The sequence below is a fragment of the Prionailurus viverrinus genome, chromosome A1 (genome assembly GCF_022837055.1).
Source record: "Prionailurus viverrinus isolate Anna chromosome A1, UM_Priviv_1.0, whole genome shotgun sequence".
Lineage (NCBI taxonomy): Eukaryota > Metazoa > Chordata > Mammalia > Carnivora > Felidae > Prionailurus > Prionailurus viverrinus.
In genome coordinates, this window is record NC_062561.1 from 19,105,348 (window position 1) to 19,127,672 (window position 22,325).

A 22,325-nucleotide genomic window follows, 5' to 3' on the forward strand; every position below is an offset into this window, starting at 1 on the left:
CAAAAAGATGTATTCACACCCCTGGTCACTGAAGCATTATTTGCAATAGCCAAGGTATGGAAGCAATCTAAGTGCCCATAAATAGATGAATAGATAAATAAGAGGTGCCATACATACACAATGGAATAGTACTCGGCCATAAAAAGGATGAGGTCATACCATTTGTGACAACATGGAGGGACCTAGAGGGTGTTCTGCTGAGTGGGATAAATCAGGGGAAGACAAACACCTATTATTTCAGTTAAATGTGGACTGTAAAAAACAAAAAGCAGAAACAGACCTATAAATACAAAAAACAAAGTGGTCATTGCCAAAGGGAAGGGAGTGAGGCTTTGGGTAAAATGGGTGAAGGGGAGTGGGAGATACAGACTTCCAGTTATGGAATGAGTAAGTCAAGGGGATGAAAGGTACAGCACAGGGAATACAGTCAATTGCATCGTAAAGCAATGTCAAAGGTATCATGAAAGCATTGCATAGCGATGGACCGGTAGCTACACTTGTTGGGAGTATAGCATCATGTATGGACTTGTCGAATTAGTATGTTGTACACCTGAAACTACTGTAACATATTGTATCAACTATACTTTAATAAAAACTTTTTTTAAATAAAAAATTACAGCTGTGTGGTATAAAGAACTCAGAAACAGTCCCAAACTTCTATTAAAACTTGGTACATGACTAAGAAGGGGTTTTAAGTCAATGAGGGAATAAATGAGCCTGCTATATATGGGGTTAGGACAACTGTCTGTCCATATGAACAAAAACACCTCCTTCCCCAAATCTCAATTAGATTAGAGGCCTAAGTGTAAAAAATAAAACTTTAATAATATTTTATAAGTAATAGAATACCTTCACTAACTCAGTGTACAGCCTGGATTTCTTAAACATGACAAAAAGCACAAACCACACACACACACACACACACACACACACACACACACACACAAAACATAACCACATACACATACACACACAAAAACACACACACTGATAAATTTCACTACATGCAAAATTATAAATATTTATTTTTTTAATTGTATTTAAATCCAAGCTAATTAACATAGTGTAGAATGGCTTCTGTGACAAAATAAATCATAATCAAGTTAAAAGACACAGTGGGAGGAGATATTTATAATATAAACTACTAATAAAAAACAGCATCCATTTTTTACGGCTGAGTAATATTCCATTGCATGTGTATGTATACACACACATACACCCCCCCACATCTCCTTTGTCCACTCATCAATAGATGTCTATTGATAGACATTTGGGTTGCTTCTAGATCTTGGCTATTGTACATAATGCTGCAATGTATATAGGGGTGCATAGGTCTTTTCAAACTAGTGTTTTTATTTTAACATTGTGTGTCAACTATACTAAAAAATTAGCATCCGCTTTATTTAAAGTAGTCTCATAAGTCAATAGTAAAATATTCTGACTATCATGATACTACTGGTAATGTATAGGCACCAACTACCAAGAAGAGAGCAAAATCAATATGAATGAAAACTTGAAAAAAAAGAGGCTACTCTGGTGCCTACCACCTGAATGCCAGCCCCCAAGCAATCCTAAAGGAAAGTCAATGAAAGACATGTGAACACAGAACAGTTTTAAGTCCCCTCTCAGAAAAAATTTAAAAATGAAATTTGAAATGAAGGTTTATCCTTCAAGCAGGGAATTAGCTTTTATTAAAAGAAAACAGAAGCCAGTTGCATGCATGAGAGATAATATTTTAGGTTGAGCTACGTGAAATGACCATTTTTGTAAATAAAAGATGGTCAAAAACAGGCAATTCCGTATAGTTCCACCTATGGTCTTCATTTCTCCGTGGTATTATAAATTACATATCCAGAATATTTCAACCTATGGAACTAAAGACAGAATCTACCTACTAATTAATGGGCTTGAAATAAGTTTTCAGGTAAGACTAAAACTTGATTCTACTCAATTCTATAAGGCAGTTTTATTTTATTTTATTTTATTTTATTTTATTTTATTTTATTTTATTTTATTTTTTTTTTTTTTACTTTTTAAGGCAGTTTTAAAGTATTGTGTTTTCCTGGAATACAATAAAAAACTGTTTTGTAGCCTACTAAAAATGTACTTCTTTGTCAAAAATTATAAAATATGCTTAGATGATTATTAAAGCCTAAAGCTGAATGAGAGAAAAATCTAACTCGACTTAAATTGATTGAATTTACAAACACTTTTTTTCCATTTTACCTCACCAAAATCAACTTCTTTGTATCTCTATGCTATAAAAATTCCACTGATTTTTGGTTTCTGAAGCAGCATCACTGTTGGCTCCTTAACTTTAAAAGGTTTTCACAAAATTTAAGAACAATCTTCAATAAAAGTGTTCTGAGTTTCTAAAATTAAACACGTTTTTATTTTCATAGATATTTTGGCAAATCAAAAATGAAGAAACGCAAGCAGTCAGAAACAAGAAAAAAATATGCTCAATCTTCCTTACTTCTGTTATTCCTATTTTCTTCCCTTCCTTAGTCTTTACCGTCCATCCTCCCTTCTTCCTGTTTCCTTTGCTTCCTTCAGTCTTGAAGCTAACATCAACAAATGTTAATAACTGGGATGCCTATGGGGCGCCTGGGTGGCTCAGTAGGTTAATCCTCCGACTTCGGCTCAGGTCATGACCTCCTGGTTTACGGGTTCGAACCCCACGTCAGGCTCTCTGCTGACAGCTCAGAGCCTGGAGCCTGCTTCGGATTCTGTGTCTCCCTCTCTCTCTGCCCCTCCCCCTTCATACTCTGTCTCTCTCTCTCCTTCAAAAATAAATAAACATCAAAAAAATAAAGTTAAAAAAAATAACTGGGGTGCCTGGGTGGCTCAGTCAATTAAGCATCTGACTTCAGCTCAGGTCATGATCCCACAGTTCATGAGTTTGAGCCCCGCATTGGCCTCTGTGATGACAGCTCAGAGCTTGGAGCCTGCTTCGGATTCTGTGTCTCCCTCTCCCTCTCTCTCTGCCTCTCCCCCACTCACACTCTGTCTCTGTTTCTCTCTCAAAAAATAAATAATAAATATTTTAAAAAAATTATTAAATATGTTAATAACTGTTAATACTAATTAGCAGCAGTCTGTATCTTGTTCTTGTACTTTACTGTATTAACATTTAGAAAAAGAGAAATTTTAGAAATTTAGAAAAAAAGAGAGTTTTTACCTTTGCCTCCCTTACAGTGAATTGCTATGATGTTTTCATCATCTTGAGCCATCCACTCATCTACTTCTTTGGTGAATGCCAACATCTCACTGATTTCAAATGCAAAAGTTTTAGTTGAATTAAAATACACCCACAAATCAAGGCCAGGGTATTTAGCTTTCTTTTGACAGCCAACTTGGCATAAAACTTACCTTAGTGTGGGGACATTGTGATCATCAATCATGATTCGCCGGACCCTGTAATGGAAGTACTTAGGATCATAGGCTCTTTCACCTACAAGAAATGATGCATGGGTCATATTTCTATGCCTAATAACACAGTAAAGGATCAAGTTATGAATAAGTCATACTTTTGTATTATAAATTCCTTATCCACCTTTAAAACGTTTCTGACCGGCTCTTGCTGCTGTAAGAATATTAAGAGTCTGAAAAACAGAGATAGTAGTGGTTTGTCCACCTTGAGTAACCTAAGCACAACTTATTTGGGTCTAACAGACCTTACTTTTAATTTTCTATCAGGCTATGCATCATGTTATCATAGGGTAGAGAGACACCACAGAGCAGAAGCAAAAGTGGCCAACCCGAGTGCTTGCCTCCTGGAAATGTCTATTTAATATACAGGAAAAGTCAAGAGAGGCAGAGTAGTAAACTGGGATATAATCTGCTTTCTACAGGGTTTTGCTCTTTGAGCGTATTTCCCCTTGTTTATTGACTACTTGCATTTTTTTTTTAATTTGGGCTTTGCTGTCCTCGTACTCCACTCCTAGTGAATTAGAAATGTATTCGTTGAATTGCCTGTCTTCAAAACACGAGCTGGCAGGAAAAATAGAAGTATTTTCCCAAACCTAATACCATTAGGGCAGATTCTACCTCCCATGGCTCTGCCTCCACTTAAGCCTCCTGCCTCCCTCACCAGGGCATGTATGCCGTTGATCGGTCTTTTCCTACCAAATAGAGCCAGTGCAACACAGAGATTTTCAAACTCGCTTTCCACCGCCACCAAATACTTATGATTAAATGACATGTAAAAGCAGAATCATCTTCTTTTATGCAGTGATCTGCTTTCCGTTGGTGGTAGCAAACTATCTGACTATGTACATACTGCATAGATTATAGACTTGATAGTGGTCTTGATGTTTGGTATCCAGGAACCGCACAACTTCCTAGAAAAAATAGGCACACATGTTACATAAATGCACATGGCACCAACATAAACCATTCCTTAGGAGGAAGCTGAAATGGTCATAACCTTTTTTTTCTTTTGAAGTTTATTTATTTATTTTGAGAGAGAGAGAGAGAGCACAAGAGGGGGGTAGGAGCAGAGAAAGAGGGAGAGGGAGAGAGAGAGAGAGAGAGAGAGAGAGAGAGAATCCCAAGCAGGCTCTGCACTAAGAGTGCACAAGGGGCTAAAACTCAGGAACTGTGAGATCATGACCTGAGCCAAAAAAAGCAGTTGGATGCTTAACTGACTGAGGCACCCAGGTGCCCTTGGTCATTACCTTTTATTCACTTGTCCCTCACTTGGAAGCTTTTAGGGGAGATTTAGGGAATATAAGAGTATGTAAATTCCAAGTCCCATCTCATCCACTGATGGTTTTCAAATAGCCTACAAAGTTGTGCTTGACTACTCTGATTAACCTCTATTATAAATACACACTGTTTAAAGCTACCAGAGAAAGTAAACTGGCTTTAAGTAAATTTGTTCTGAATTATAAATTCACAGTAATATGTGGTTCTTATTTTCTGAATAGGTTTTTTTAGATAATGAGTTGGACATTATAATTTATGTATGCACTGTTTAAATGAATAAATGCAAAAATGTACAGTATGATTGTGTGTGATATGCATGACACTGGACATGTGTGATATACATGATGTGATATTGTATGATTATGGTATTATATGCATGATAGAAAAATAAATATTTTTATTATATTAAATTATTAATTATATTAAATTTTAGTTAAGTGGTGGCCATATGGAGATTTTTGGGGGGTCATCTGTGTTTTCATATTTTCTTTTATTTAAAAAAAAATTTTTTTTTTCAACGTTTATTTATTTTTGGGACAGAGAGAGACAGAGCATGAACGGGGGAGGGGCAGAGAGAGAGGGAGACAGAATTGGAAACAGGCTCCAGGCTCGGAGCCATCAGCCCAGAGCCTGACGCGGGGCTCGAACTCACGGACCGCGAGATCGTGACCTGGCTGAAGTCGGACGCTTAACCGACTGCGCCACCCAGGCGCCCCTGTTTTCATATTTTCTAAAATGAATACACATGTGTGCATATGTGCATATATGTATATAGACACAAATTTGTGCATATATGTGTAACTTGTCAAATAGACATTATTTAAAATGGTTCCTATCACCATACTAATACAATATTTCCAGCAAATTTATCCATCTGAAATACACACATGTGCATGTCTCTGTACAACAAAAGGACTATAAAAAAGCTCAAAAATTGAGGACTATAGTACCCTGAGCAATGTTTACTGGCTTCGTATTGGGGAAAAGACAAATTAAGATATCAAACTGATCAATTGGTTAAATTGTCAGGAGGAAATAGTAAGTCAAAAAGATAAACGCTTCAAGTCTGCATAATACTGGAATGGGGGTGCTAAATAGACCCATACACGTCAAAAATTCATGAGCTCCTTTACACCAAAATAAAATCCAGATTGATTGAGGAATATAAAGAAAATTTAAGCGAATATTAACCAGTTCTTTGGATAAGAAAAAGCACTGTTAAATCAGTGGAAGATCAACAGACAACAGATTTAGGTTTGACTTTATAAAAATTTGAAATTTCTATTTAAAAAAAATGTTACAGTACAACAAACATTAATAGGGGAGAATATTTTTCAGATAAAAAATTGAGTGAAGGGGGACTATGCCTAGTATTATCTATACATTAGTTACACTAGTATAAACTAGTAACTTATAATAACAATTTAAATAGTATTCTGTCAACCTATAGACAAGTGGATCTAGGACATAAATAAAATCATAAAAGAGAAAATCTAACTGTGTAACAACCTACCTAGATAAATATTCAGCCTCACCAATAAAGAAGTCTAAAACAACAATAAAATCCCATTTGCACCCATGACATTAGCCTTTTCCTTTTTAATGACAAAATCCAATGCTGGCAAAGATGGCATGAAAATAAAACATTTGATTCATTTTTAACACAATCCCTTGGATTTGGGAATATATTTTGAGAACCCTAAAAGTACTCAATACTCCATAACCAGGTAACTTTACTCCTAGGAATCTATCCAGAAAAGGTTTTATGTCTTTGTGTCTTTATGCCTCTGTTGTGGCATTAGTAATATTGGTGACACCTAAATACCCAACATTCGAGGTTGATTACAGCACTAATGAAATATAATGCAACCATTAGAATACCGTCTTGCCCTTCATTCCTTCAACAAGTAAATATGTCACAGTGGTTACTTTATATGCAACCTTCTTTAGTATACCCGCACTTAACGATAGTATTTGATTTTTTATAAAAAAGTTAATATGCCTGGATGGCTAAGTCTTGGGATTAAAAAAAATCACCTTCATAGTTATCTATATGTCTAAAAAAACTCAAGAATTTGAGTTTTTTCCAAGAGTCCATTCTTGACTCAATACATAGACAATTTACTGCTGTGTTTTCTGACTTAAATAGTTTATCTGAAGATTCCAAATACCTCTTAAACTAATTAGCTGAATAGAGACAAAAAGCATATAAAAGAAAGTTCAACTCTGCCAAGAAGCACATTTTTTAAAAAATTTCAAGTTTTTAAAATTCTAGTTAGTTAACACATATGGTAAAATTGGTTGCAGATGTAGAATTTAGTGATTTACCACTGACATATAACACTCTGTTCATCACAAGTACCCTCCTTAATACTCATCAACTATTTAGCCCATCCCCCCCCATCCCTCCATCAACCCTCGGTTTGTTCTCTGTGTTAAGTCTCTCTTATGGTTGGTTTGCTTCTCTTTTTTCCCCTTCCCTCTGCTCATCTCTTTTGTTTCTTAAATTCCACCTATGAGTGAAATCACATGGTATTTGTCTTTCTCTAAATTATTTTTGCTTAGAATACACTCTAGTGTCATTCGTGTCATTGCAAATATCAAGATTTCATTCTTTTTGATGGTTGAGTAATATCACAGTGTGTGTGTGTGAGTGTGTGTGTGTGTGTGTGTGTGTGTGTGTGTGTGTACACATGTATATCTTCTTTATCCATTCATCGGCCAGTGGATTTTTTGGTTCTTTCCACAATTTGGCTATTGTTGATAATGATGCTATAAACATCGGGGTGCCTGTGCCCTTTCAAACCAGTATTTTTGTATCCTTTGGGTAAATATGTGGTAGCACAACTGCTGTGTCATAGGGTAGCTCTGGTTTTAACTTTTTGAGGAAGAAACTACATTTTTGAGGATAGATGGATAGTTTCCATCCTCAAACAGAATAAAGAATATCCAACTGAACCCAGGTCAAAAACTAAAAGATAACTAAGATTTTTTTAGGACTGTAGGCAATGTAGATCTCCTTTTTCTCAATAGCTCAGTCTTTGCATGGGTTTACTAAATTTACAATTCCTGAAACTCTTCCTTGGGATGTGAAAGCGAAAAATGCTGTCTACTCTTTGAAAGCCTTTTGGTAACAAAAAGGCTTTGGGTATCCTGAATGTGCCAAACCCTTCTCTCTGGTGTGTTCACACAATATTAACTCAAATATTACCTAAACATAACACTTTAGACCAGAAGCCTATTGTCTACCTTAGCATTTTCCTTGATTTGGAGATGAAGGTATACCCTCATTGCTAGAATGTGGTGGCAGCAGTGGCCAGGCTGTTGACACTCCCACGAGAGTGCTTGCTTCTTCATTCCCACATATGTACAATCCTTGCTACTTCTAGGCAACACTTGACATTTCGGTTAGCAAATTTACCACTTATGAATTTCCACTGTTTGCTCTGCATATTACTATTCACTGTTGTTAACAATATAATTCTGCAAATGTATTCTCTCTTAAGAGTGAAGGGGAACCACATGATTGCTTAGCATTCTGTCGGGAGTTAATTATGCCAAGATCTGAATCTTGCACTCTTTAGTCAGACTTGAGTTAGATTAGTTTGCAGATGGCTTTTATCTTAAAAATGACAAAGGCATCCTCTGTGCAGGATTTGTGTTGTTATCATTGAACACGCAAGCACTGAAGCCGTTCCATTGCTGAATTCTCAGTCTGCCGAGGTAGCTGAAATAATAGCTCAGACATGAGCCTGCATTCTGGCAAAAGAGGGGGCCAAATATTCATATGCAGTCAAATGCTCTACCCCTGAGCCATATCCCATAAATATTCATATGGGTAGTAGATATGCTTTTGGGGTGGTTCATGATTTATGGATTTTATGAAAACTGATGATTTATTACCTCTTCTTCACATATGTTGATTGAAAATGATAAAAAGATCATGACTTATTAGAATGTCATCAATATCCTATGGAGATAACACTGTAATAATGGAAAAAAAAATCAATAGTCTAGAGACCACCCTAGAAACCAAGAGTAATGTCTTTGCTTTGACTTACAAGCTAATGAAGTTTATGGCTTTTTAACACCCTAGCTAATATTAAGTGTTGCTAAATTTATATTTATCACCATCAAATCGACAAAAGAAAAGTGAACCAATTTAGATGAGTTATAATTAATTCACAGTCATCATCTCAACTTACTGAAAAGCAATATTGGCAAAGAATGCTTTATTCCTAGACATAGATTCTGGAAATTTGAGGATGACTGTCTTGAAGTGACATGATCCATCCAATGGATACTGGTCAAATTACTCCAAAACTATTCTCATATGGGAAGAATAAAGTAGTTTATCCTTTCATTCAACAGAGGCTTAGAAAATTTTTCAAAATTGGCAAAGTAGTAGAATCATGTCTTATTCATAAACAGCATAACATAGATAAGATACAGTTCACACTCTCAAGACCTTTTTGAACATTTACAAATGGATTTTATTCGACTGCCCCAATCTCAAGACTATAAATATGTACTAGTTATTGTTTGAAAAATTTTTGCATGTATAGAAGAGTTTCCATGCCTTAGGATAAGTAGAATGATTTCATTTATTGTCCAAATACTTTGTCCTTCCCTGCATTTACCTTGTACTGCCCTTGCTCTCCAACCTTGTGCTCTATCACATGAGTTGGTTTAGTCAGTGGAATGCCACAATGCAGGAACTTGCAAAAGCCTTTTGCAAGATTCCACTCCACCTCTTACCTTTTGTCATCACATAAGAACACACCCAGGCTAGCCTAATGGAGGATGAAAATATGTGGAGCAGATATGAGGTACCCCAGGTAAGGTCATTGTAGACCAGCTGATAAGGAAAATTGAGATTCCATTCCAAGGTGGTGATATAAGAAGACTCTGAACTCATCTTCTCCATGGACCATATTTATACATACTAATAAAATAATTCCTCTTGCAGAACTGAGGGCTGACTGAACAGCTTCCGCACAACAAAAGGTAGACAAATCACACAGAGAACAGCAAGAAAGAGGGAGACACAGTAATGATGCTGTAAACTGTGGGTCCAGAAGAGATTCATCTGCCCTGGGGCACAGAAAAAAGCCATAGTTTAAAAGGGCAACTAGAATATAAAACATCTAGCCCTACAATTCTGCCAAATGATGGGGGAATTCCTAGAAATCTCTCTGGATTGGACAGGCTGTTCCATGTCATGGTTTATGTCCCCCCTTCACCTTGATAGTGTGGATAGGAGCGGGGTCTGGATACACAAGCCAGTATATAACCCCAGTGAGCCCCGGGCCCCTAGCCCACATGAGCCCTAGTCATCCCACCGAGGTGGCCCCAGTAAGGCACACACCAGGACATTCCTGGTAGGCACCACTACACTTCTAGCCATTGCATCAAAGTCACATGGGTGCAAAGCATTCTGAAATACTGCAGGCCCACACTACATTGACCTCAGACGGCTTGCTAAGGCACCTGTAGCACAGTGTGCTCTGGGACCTCCTGGCTCATAACTGCTTTGGCTCCAGCCAACTTGTCAGAGCACCCTCTGCACTGCAGTGAGCACCCTGGGACACCCTGACCTACACCCACCTCAGCTTCAGCAGTCCTGCCAGGGCACCCTCTGTGTGGAGACCCTAGGACACCCTGGCTGGCACCCACTTCAGTAACAGCTGCCCTGCCAGGGTGCCACTTGTGTGGAGTGTCCCAAGACCTCCCAGTTTGTGCCCCACCTCAACCTAGCCACCCTGCCAGGGCACTTTCTGCATGGAGAGCCATGGGCACACTGGCTGGCACTGACTTCAGCTATCCTGCCAGGATGCTCTGTGCACGTAGCACCCTGGGACCCTCTGTTTGCACCCATTTCAACTTCAGCTGTCCTGCCAGGGCACCGTGTGTGGACATCCCCAGGAATGACCTAGCTCAGATTCACTTCACCTGTGGCCACCCCCTAGGGCAGCCCCAGCATGGAGTGCCCTACCCACTGAACATACAAACCACAACTCTAGCCAGCCCCTCAAAGTCACTAGACACACACAGTGTGCACAGGGGTTGACCATACACAAGACCATTCCTTCAAGTTTAGAAGTAGCTGTTCTGCCTAACTCATAGTAACAAATCCAGAAAATCAAGCAAGATGGGGAGACAATATGCTTCAAAATACTGAACAAGACAAAACCTTGAAAAAGAATTCAATGAAACAGAGATAAGAAATATGCCTGATAAAGAGTTTAAAGATATGATCATAAAGATGCTCATTGGACTGTGGATAAAAGTGGAAGACCTTGAAGAGAACTTCAAAAGAGGGAAAACAAAAAGGAACCAATCAGAGTTTAAGAATACAATCTTAAAAAATCAACAGTTGGCTAGCTAAAGCTGAAAAGATCAGTGATCTAGAAGATAGAGAAATGGAAAGCACACAAGTCAAACAGCATAAAGAAAAAAGAATTTTTTAAAATGAGGATACATTAAGGGATCTCGTGGTCAACATCAAGCAAGCAAACATTTGCTCTACAGGGGTCCCAGAAGAAGAAGAGAGAGAAAGTAGAAGACATATTTGAAGAAATAATAGCTGAAAACTTCCCTAACCTGGGAAAGAAAGTAACATTCACATTCAGGAAGCACAGAGAATTCCAAACAGGATGAATGCAAGGAGGTCCACACCATAACACAGAATAATTAAAATGTCAAATGTTACAGATAAAGAGAATTTTAAAGGCAGCAAGAGAGAAGCAAAAAGTTAAATACAAAGAAAACTCCAGTAAGGCTATCAGCTGATTTTTCAGCAGAAAGTTTGCAGCCCAGAAGGGAGTGGCATGATATATTCAAAGTGCTGAAAGGAAAAAACCTGCAACTAAGAATACTCCACCAGCAAGGCTTTCATTCAGAACTGAAGGAGAGATAGAATTTCTCAGTCAAAGCAAAAGGAGTTCATCACCACTAAACCAGCTCTATAAGAAATGTTAAAGGGACTTTTTTTTTAAAAATTTTTTAACTTTTTTTAAAATTTATTTTTGAGACAGGGAGAGACAGAGCATGAACAGGGGAGGGTCAGAGAGAGGGAGATACAGAATCTGAAACAGGCTCCAGGCTCTGAGCTGTCAGCACAGAGCCCGACGCGGGGCTCGAACTCATGGACCGCGAGATCATGACCTGAGCCGCAGTTGGCCGCTTAACCGACTGAGCCACCCAGGTGCCCCATAAAGGGACTTTTTAAAGTGGAAACAAAAAGGCCATAATTAGAAGAAAATTATAAATAAAAAGATATAAAGTATGACAACATATACATAAAACATGGAGAAAGGAGTAAAAAAAATTCCTTTAGAATATGTTAGAACTTAAATAATCATCAACTTAATATAGACGGTTATATACTTAGAATGGTATATACAAACTTCATGGTAAACACAAACCTAAAACCTATAATAGATACACAAGAAAAGAGAGCCAAGCATAACACTACAGAAAGTCATAAACTGAAGGAAAGAGAGGAAGATGAAATAACAGAGAAGAACTATAAAAACAACCAGAAAACAATAAAAATGCCAATAAGTTTACACTGAAAATAATTACTTTAACTGTAAATGGTCTAGGGGTGTCTGGGTGGCATAGTTAGTTAAGTGTCCAACTCTTGATCTCCGCTGAGATCATGATCTCACAGTTTGTGAGTTCAAGCCTGGCATCTGGCTGTGCGCTGATGGCATGGAGCCTGCATGGGATTCTGTCTCTCCTCTCTGCCCCTGCCTCACTTGTGCTTTCTCTCTCTCTCTAAATAAATAAATAAACTTAAAAACAATTTTTTAAAATGTAAATTGTCTAAATGCTCCAATCAAGAGGCATAGGGTGGCAGAATGGATGAAAAACAAGACTCATATATATTTTGCCTACAAGATACTCACTTCAGATATAAGGATACACTCAAACTGAAAGTGAATGGATGGAAAAGATATTTCATGCAAAAGGAAGTGGGAGAAAAATCCACAGTAGCAACATTTATATCACAAAGTAGACCTTAAAGACTAACAAGAGACAAAGAAGGGCATTGCATAATGATAAAGGAGTCAGTTGAACAAGATGACATAACAATTATAAATATCTATGTACCCAATAATGGAGAACCTAAATATGTAAAGCAATTTTTAACACATAGAGTAAGAAAGAGTAATAAAATGATAGTAGGAGACTTTAACACAGCACTTAAATCACTCTGGTAGATTATATAGGCAGAAAATCAATAAGAAAACAGTATTTTTGAACAACACATTAGGTCAGATGGACTTAACAGATAAATACAGAACATGCCGTACAAATACAACACACATTCTTTTTATATGCACACAGAACATTCTCCAGGATAGATCACATAGTAGGCTACAAAACAAGTCTCAATAAATTTAAAAAGATTGAACCATATCATATATCTTTTCTAATCACAATGGGATGAAATAGAAATCAATCATAAGAAAAAAATTGGAAAACCAAATAGGTGGAAGCTAAGCAACATGCCACTAAACAACAAATGAGTCGACAAGAAAAACAAAGACCAAAGTTAAATATACATGGAAACAAATGAAAATGAAAATACAATGGTCTAAAATCTTTGAAGGGCACCTGGGTGGCTCATTCAGTTAAGCATCTGACTTCAGCTCGGGTCATGATCTCACAGTTCATGGGTACAAGCCCACACATCGGGCTCAGTGATGACAGCTCAGAGTTTGGAGCCTGCTTCTGATTCTGTGTCTCCCTCTCTCTCTGCCCCTCCCTTTCTTGTACTCTCTCTGTCTCTCTCAAAAAAACAAAAAACAAAAAACAAACATTAAAAAAAATTTTAATAAAAAAATAAAAGTTTTGAGATCTAGAGAAAATAGTCCTAATGGGGAATATTTATAGAGATACCAGCTGACCTGAAGAAATAAGAAAAACTTAGGTAAGTTTAAACTTACCTAAACTTACCTACTAGAAAAAGAAAAATAAAGCCCAATACTAGTAGATGGAAGGATTTAATAAAAATCAGAACAGAGGGGCACCTGGGTAGATCAGTCAGTTAAGTGTCTGACTCTTCATTTCAGCTCAGGTCATGACCTCACATTTGTGAGATCAAGCCCCATCTCTGGTTCCACACTGGATGTGGAGTGTACTTGAGATCTTGAGATTCTCTCTTCCTCTCCCTGTGCCCCTTCCCTACTAGTGCCTTTTTTGTTTTTTGTTTTTTGTTTTTTTAGAGAAAATCATAGCAGAAATAAATGAAATAGTCTTAAAGAATAGAAAAGGTCAATGAAATGAAGAGCTGATTCTTTCAAAATGTAAAAAAAAAAATCAATAAATCTTTAGTCAGACTGATCAAGAAAAAAAAGGAACCAAATGAAACTAGAAACAAAAGAGGTAACAAAAAACTCTACAGAGATACAAAGGATTATAAGCAAGTACTACAAAAAAATTATATGCTAACAAATTGGATAACCTAGAAAAAATAAATGAACTCCTAGAAACGTACAATTTTCCTAAACTGAATCAGGAAGAAATGTGAATTTGAAAACCAAATTACTACTAACAAAATTGAACTGTTAATCAAAAAACTACCAACAAACAAAATTCCAGGACCGGATAGATTCACAGGTGAATTTACCAAATATTTAAAGAAAAGTTAATACCAATTCTCTTTAATCTATTACAAAAAATATCAAAGGAAGGAGAGCTTTGAACTACATTCTATGAGGCCGGCATTACCCTGATACCAAAACCAGACACATTACAAGAAAAAAAGGAAGGAAGGAAAGAAAACTACAGAACAGTATCACGTAGAACATAGAAGCAAAAATTCTCAACAAAATATTATCAAACCACGTTCAATAATACGGTAAAAGGATCATCTACCATGATCAAGTGGGATATATTCTGGAGTTGCAAGGATGGCTCAATATTTGCAGATCAATCACTGTGATATACCAAGTCAACAAAATGAAGTATAAAAATTATATGATCATCTTGGTAGGTACAGAAAAATCATGTGACAAAATTCAACTTTCATTCATGATAAAACTAAAAAAAAATGGGGTTGGAGAGCACATAACTCAACATAATAAAGGTCATATATGACAAACATACATAGTGGTGAAAAACTGAGAATTTTTCTTCTAAGATCAGAAACAAGATAGGGATGTCTACTCTTACCACTTTTATTCAACATACTAGTTACTGAAAGCTCTAGCCACAGCAATAAGACAAAGAAAAAAAAAAGCATCCAAATTGGTAAGGAAGAAGTTACTGTCACTATTTGCAGATGATATGATACTACACATAGAAAATCCTAAATACCCTACCAAAAAGCTATTAGTATGTATGAATTCAGTGAAGTTGCAAGATGCAAAATTAATACATAGAAAGCCATTATGTTTTTGTACACTAATAATGAAATAGCATAAAAAGAAAACAATTCTATTTATAATTGCACCAAAAAGAATACCTAAAAATATACTTAACAAAGGAGGTGAAGGATCTGTTTTCTGAAAACTATAAAACGCTGATGAGGGCACCTGGGTGGCTCAGTCAGTTAAGTATCTGACTTCGGCTCAGGTCATGATCTCATGGTTTGTGGGTCCAAGCCCCATGTTGGGCTGTCTGCCGTCAGCACAGAACCTGTTTCAGATCCTCTGTCTCCCTCTCTCTCTGTCTCTCCCCTGCTAGAGTTCTCAATCTCTATCAAAAATAAATAAACATTTAAAAAAACACTGATGAAAGAAATTGAAGAAAAAAGGAGTAAATGAAGAGATATTCCAGACTCATAGATTGGAATAATTAATCTTGTTAAAATATCCATACTCCCCAAAGCAGTCTAAGATTCAATGTAATACCTATCAAAACACCAACAGCATCATTCACAGAACTAGAACAAATAATCCTAAAATCTGTATGGAACCATGAAGATCTCAAAAAGCCAAAGCAATCTTGAGAAAAAAGAACAAATCTGGAGGTATCACAATCCTGTATTTCAAGATACACTACAAAGCTGTTGTAATCAAAATAGTATTGTACTAGCACAAAAATAGACACATAGACAAACAGAACAGAATAGAGAGCCCAGAAATAAATCCACACTTATAGGGATAATGAATCAAGGAAAAAGGAGGCAAGAATATACACTGAGGAAAAGACAGTCTCTTCAATAGGTGGTACTGACAAAATTGGACAGCTACAAGCAAAAGAATGCAATGACCACTTTCTTACACCATACACAAAAATCAACACACTGGATTAAAGACCTAAATGTGAGGCCTGAAACCATAAAACCCCTTGTAGAAAACATAGGCAATATGCTCTTTGACATCAACTATAACAATATCTTTCTAGATATGTGTCCTCAGGCCAGGGAAACACAAGCAAATATAAACCATTGGGATTACTCCCAAATAAGAAGTGTTTGCATGGTGAAGGAAATCATCAACAAAACAAAAAAGCAAGCTACTGAATAGAAGAAGACATTTGCAAATGAAATATCTGATAAGGGGTTAATATAAAAAATACATTAAGAACTTACACAACTCAACACCGAAAAATAAATGATTCAATTGAAAATGGGAAGAAAACATGAATAGACATTTTTCAAAGACCACTAGATGACCATTCAGATGGCCAACAGACACATGAAAGATGCTGAACATCACTTATCAGGGAAATCAAAACCACAATGAGATATTTACACCTGTCAGAATAGTTAAAATCAAAATGACAAGAAATAACAAGTATTGATGAGGATGTAGAGAAAAAGGAACCCTTGTGCACTGGTGATAGGAATGCAAATTGGTACAGCCACTGTGGAAAAAAGTATGGAGGTTCCTCAAAAAATTAAAAACAAAATTACTATATGATCCAGTAATTTCGCTATTGGGTTACCTAAAGAAAACAAAAACATTAATTCAAAAAGATTATCTGTACCTCTATGTTTATTTCAGCATTATTCATAATAGATAAGATGTGGAAGAAACCCAAGTGTCCATCAACAGATGAATGAATAAACAAGAGGTTGCGCGCACACACACACACACACACACACACACACACACACACACAATACTACTGAGCCATAAAAAAGAATGAGATCTTGCCATTTGCAACAACACGGATGAACCTAGAGGGTATTTTGCTTAGTGAAAGTCAGACTGAGAAAAACAAACACCATATGATTTTACTTTTGTTTTGAATCTAAAAACAAAACAAACAAACAAAAAGCAGAGCCAGACCCATAAATACAGAGAACAAATTGATGTTTCCCAGAGGAGAGAGGAGTGCGGGGATGGACAAAATACATGAAGGCAAGTAGGAGATACAGGCCTCCAGTTATGGAATGAGTAAGACATATGGATAAAAGGCACAGCATAGGGAATATAGTCAATGGTATAATAGTGTTTTATGGTGACAGATGGTAACTACCCTTGTGGTGAGCACAGCATAACATACAGACTTTTCAAATCACTATGCTGTATACCTGAAACTAATGTGACATTGTATGTCAACTACACATCAGTAAAAAAAGAAAGAGGTGCCTGGGTAGGTCAGTCAGTTGAGCACCCAACTCTTATTTTCAGCTCAGTCATGATCTCATGGTTGTGATATTGAGACCCGCAATGCGCTCTGCGCAGGATATGGAGCCTGCTTAAGATTCTCTCTCTCCCTCTCCCTCTGTTCCCAGCTGACCCCACTTGCTTGCTTGCTCTCTCTCTCAAAACAAAACAAAAATAATGGAAAATTGAAGGTCAATATCTCTCATTAACATATGCAAAAAGTTGTACATAAAATATTAGCCAATAGAAAGTAGTGATAAGTAAATAATATATTAAGACCAAAGGGGAGCTTATTCTAGGAATAAAAAAGGTTGGCTTTACATTTGAAAATAACCGAATAACAGAGAAAAACCTTTCATTATCTCCATACACATAGAAAAAGTATCTGACATGTTCACCAATTCATGATTCAACTCCGAGCAGACTAGAAATAAATAAAACTTTCTTAATCTGGTAAAGAACATGTACAAAAACTTCTGTAAAACATCATTTTAATAGCGGAATTTCTAATTCTTTCCATTTAAGTTTGGGAACAAGGAATGGTATCTGCTCTTAGTACAAGTCAACATTACAAGTGGAGGTCCTAGACAATTCAATAAAGAAAAAAAGAAAAAGTATACTAAGTTAAGAAAGTAATTTGACATGATTATATACATAAAAAGTTCAAGGAATATACAAATTATTAAAATGAATCCATGAATTAACATTTTGCGATCTTTTATTTCTATTTTTAACTTTTAATTCCATTGTAATTAACAAAGTGTTATATTGGTTGCAGGTGTATAAATAGTAATTCAACAGTTCCATAATTCTCAGTGTTCATCAGGATAAGAGTACTCTTAATCTTCCTTACCCATTTTACCCATCTCCCCACTTGCCTCCCCTCTGGTAACAACCTGTATTCTCTGTACTAGCTCTATCCATGTTGTTGCAAATGGTGAGATTTCATTCTTTTTTATGGCTGTATAACATTCCATTACATACCCATATATATCCATATCTATCCATTCATCTATTGATGGTCATGAGTTGCTTCCATAGTTTGGCTATTGTAAATAATGCTGCAATAAACATACGGGTGCACATATGATTTCAAATTAGTATTTTTGTATTCTTTGAGTAAATACCCAGTAGTGTGATTCCTGGATCATAGAATATGTTTACTTTTCATTCTTTGAGGAATCTCCATACTGTTTTTCAGAGTGGTTGTCCCAGTTTGCATTCCCACCAACAATGCAAAAGGGTTCCCCTTTCTCTGCATCCTTGCCAACATCTGTAGTTGTTACTTTTAGCCATTCTGACAGGTGTGAGGTATTATCTCATTATGGTTTGGATTTGTATTTCTCTGATGAGTGATGTTGAGCATTTTTTCACGTGTCTGTAAGCCATCTGGATGTCTTCTTTGAGAAAATGTCTATTCATGTCTTCTTCCCATTTCATCACTGGATTATTTGTTTTTTGGGTGTTGAGTTTGGTAAGTTCTTTATAGATTTTGGATACTAGCCCTTTATCAGATGTGTCATCTCCAAATATCTTCTCCCATTCCCATAGGCTGCCTTTTAGTTTTGTTGATTGTTTTGTTCATTGTGCAGAAGACTTTATCTTGATGAAGTCTTAGTTTGTTTTTGCTTTTGTTTTCCTTGCCTCCAGAGACATGTCTAGTAAGAAGATGGTGCAGCTGAGGTCAAAGAGGTTGCTGCCTGTTACCTCCTCTTGGATTTTGATGGTTTCCTGTCTTACATTTAGGTCTTTCATCCATTTTGAATTTATATTTGTGTATGGTGTAAAAAAGTGGTCCATTTTCATTCTTCTTTATGTTGCTGTCCAGTTTTCTCAACACCATTTATTGAAGAGATTTTCTTCCCATTAGATATTCTTTCATACTTTGTTGAAGATTGATCATATAGTTGTGGGCCCATTTCTGGGTATTCTGTCCTGTTCCATTGATCTATTTTGTGCCAGTATACTGTTTTGATGACCACAGCTTTGCAATATAGCTTAAAATCCAGAATCATGATACCTCCAGCTTTGCTTTTCTTCTTCAGGTCTGTTTTGGTTATCTGGGGTCTTTTGTGGAGCCATACAATTTTTAGGATTGTTTGTTCTAGATCGACGAAAAATACTGGTAGTATTTTGATAGGTATTGCATTAAATGTGTAGATTGTTTGGGGTAGTATAAACATTTTCACAATGTTTGTTCTTCTAATCCATGAGCATGAAATGTTTTTCCATTTCTTTGTGTCCTCTTTCAATTTCTTTCATAAGAGTTCTATAGTTCTCAGAGTACAGCTCTTTTACCTCTTTGGTTAGGTTTATTTGTAAGTGTCTTATTGTTTTTGGTGCAATTGTAAATGGGATTGATTCCTTGATTTCTTCTTCTGTTGCTTCATTATTGGTGTATAGAAATGCAACAGATTTCTGTACATTGATTTTATATCCTGTGACTTTGCTGAATTCATGTATTAGTTCTAGCAATTTTTTGGCGGAGTCTTTCAGATTTTCCATGTAGAGTATCATGTCATCTGCGAAGAGTGAAAGTCTGTCTTCTTTCTTGCCAACTTGAATGCCTTTTATTTCTTTTTGTTGTCTGATTGCTGAGGCTAAGACTTCCAATACTACGTTGAATAATAGTGGTGAGGGTGGAAATCCCTGTCTTGTTCCTGACCTTAGAGGAAAAGCTCTCACAGTTTTTCCCCACTGAGGATATTAGCTGTGGGTCTTTTGTATATGGCCTTTATGATGAGGTATGGTCCATCTATACCTATTTTGTTGTGGTTTTTTTTTTTTAATCAAGAATGGATATTGTATTTGTCAAATGTTTTTTCTGCATCTATTGAAAGGATCATATGGTACTTATCATTTCTTTTATTAATGTGGTATATCATGTTGATTGATTTGCAAATATTGAACTACTCTGCAGCCTAGGAATATATCCCACTCGATCATGGTGAATAATTCTTTTAATGTACTGTTTGATTCAACTTGCTAGCATCTTGTTGAGAATGTTTGCATTCATGTTCATCAGGGATTATTGCCCTGTAATTCTCCTTTTTAGTGGGGTCTTTGTCTGGTTTTGCAATCAAGGTAATGCTGGCCTTGTAGGAGAGAGTTTGGAAGTTTTCCTTCCACTTCTGTTTTTTGGAACAGTTTGAGAAGAATGGGTATTAACTCTTCTTACTCTGGTAGAATTCCCCTGGGAAGCCATCCAGCCCTGGACTTCTGTTTATTAGGAGTTTTGAATCCTGATTCAATTTCTTTGCTGGTTTTGGGTCTGTTCAAATTTTCTATTTCTTCATGTTTTAGTTTTGGTAATTGTATGTTTCTAGACATTTGTCCATTTTTTCCACATTACACAGTTTGTTGGCATATAATTTTTCATAATATTTTCTTATAATTGTATTTTTTGTGGCGTTGGTTGTGATCTCTTTTTCATTTGTGATTTTATTTATTTGGGTCCTTTCTCTTTTCTTTTTGATCAGTCTGGCTTGGGATTATCAATTTTGTCAATTCTTTCAGAGAAACTGCTCTTAGTTTTGTTGATCTGTTTCTGCTTTGTTTCTCTATTATTTATTTCTGTTCTAATCTTTATTATTTCCCCTGATGGCTTTGGGCTTTATTTGCTGTTCCTTTCCTAGCTGCTTAGGTGTAAGGTTAGATTGTGTATTTCAGAGTATTCTTGCTTCTTGAGGTAGACCTGTATGGTAATAGACTTCCCTCTTAGGACCACCTTTGCTGCATCCCAAAGGTTTTGGATTGCTGTGTTTTCATTTTCATTTTCTTGCATGTATTTTTTTTTCTTCTTTAATTTCCTGGTTAACACATTAATTCTTTAGTAGGTCATTCTTTAACTTCCAAGTATTTGTGATCTTCCCAAATTTTTTCTTGTGGTTGACTTCAAGTGTCATACAGCATTGTACTCTGGAAATATGCATGGTATGATCTCAATCTTTTTGTACAAAAAGGGCTGATTTGTGACCCAGTATGTGATCTATTCTGGAGAATTTTCCACGTTCACTCAAAAAGAATGTGTATTCCACTGCTTTAAGATGAAATATTCCAATTAGATCTGTTAAATCCATCTGGTCATTGTGTCACTCAAAGCCATGGTTTCCTTATTGATTTTCTGCTTAGATGAGCTGTCCTTGCTGTATTAATGGGGTATTAATGTTCCCTACTTGTACTATTATCAAGGGGTTTATGTTATTAATTGATTTATATATTTGGGTGTTGCAAGTTGGGGGCACCAATATTTACAATTGTTAGATCTTTTTGATAGACCCCTTAATTGTGATATAATACCCTTCTTTATCTCTAGTTACAGTCTTTGGTTTAAAATCTAATTTGATATAACTACTCCAGCTTTCTTTTGATGTCTATTAGCATGACACATGGTTCTCCATTCCCTTTCAATCTCCAAATGTTTTTAGGTCTAAAATGAGTCTCTTGTAGGCAGCATATAGATGGGTCTTGTTTTTTTTAGTCATTCTGATACTCTATGTCTTTTGATTGGAGAATTTAGTCCATTTACATTTAGAGTGACTATTGAAAGATATGAATTTAGGGCCACTGTGTTGCCTACAGGGTTGGTGTTTCTGGTGACATTCTCTGGTTGTTTCTGGTCTTTGTTATTTTTGGTCTTTTTTTTTCTCTAAAGAGTCCCTTGAATATTTCTTGCAGGGCTGGTTTAGTGCTTACAGACTCCTTTAGTTTTTGTCTGGGAAACTCTATCTTTCCTTCTATTCTAAATGACAGCCTTGCTGGATGAAGTATTCTTGGCTGCAGAGTTTTCCCATTAAGTATACTGAATATATCACGCCACTCCATTCTGGCCTGTCAAGTTTCTATGAACATATCTGCTGCGAACTTGATCTGTTTTCCCTTATAGGTTAAGGACTTTTTTCCCCTCGCTGCTTTCAGGATTCTTTCCCTTTCTGTGTATTTTGTGAATTTGACTATGATATATCTTGGTGATGGCTGACTTTTGTTGAATTTAATGGGAGTTCTCTGTGCTTCTTGGATTTCAATGTTTGTTTCCTTCCCTAG

The 22,325-nt window shown here is 36.4% G+C and overlaps 1 protein-coding gene across 9 annotated transcripts in view; it reads right to left on the reverse strand.

Annotated features, from left to right (window-relative positions):
- The window catches only part of LOC125173614 (phosphatidylinositol 3,4,5-trisphosphate 3-phosphatase TPTE2-like), a 171,052-nt gene that overhangs the window by 58,422 nt on the left and 90,305 nt on the right, over positions 1-22,325 (reverse strand). For 8 of the 9 annotated variants that reach the window (XM_047872981.1, XM_047872974.1, XM_047873017.1 and 5 more), the window contains 3 exons: positions 4,283-4,343; positions 3,373-3,454; positions 3,182-3,270 (listed from right to left, as the gene is read on the reverse strand). In XM_047872981.1, coding sequence (XP_047728937.1) covers positions 3,182-3,270; positions 3,373-3,454; positions 4,283-4,343 — 232 coding nt within the window. Of the gene's footprint in view, positions 1-3,181; positions 3,271-3,372; positions 3,455-3,556; positions 3,606-4,282; positions 4,344-22,325 lie in introns of all 9 variants that reach the window. The other variant, XM_047873032.1, reaches the window with a different exon arrangement.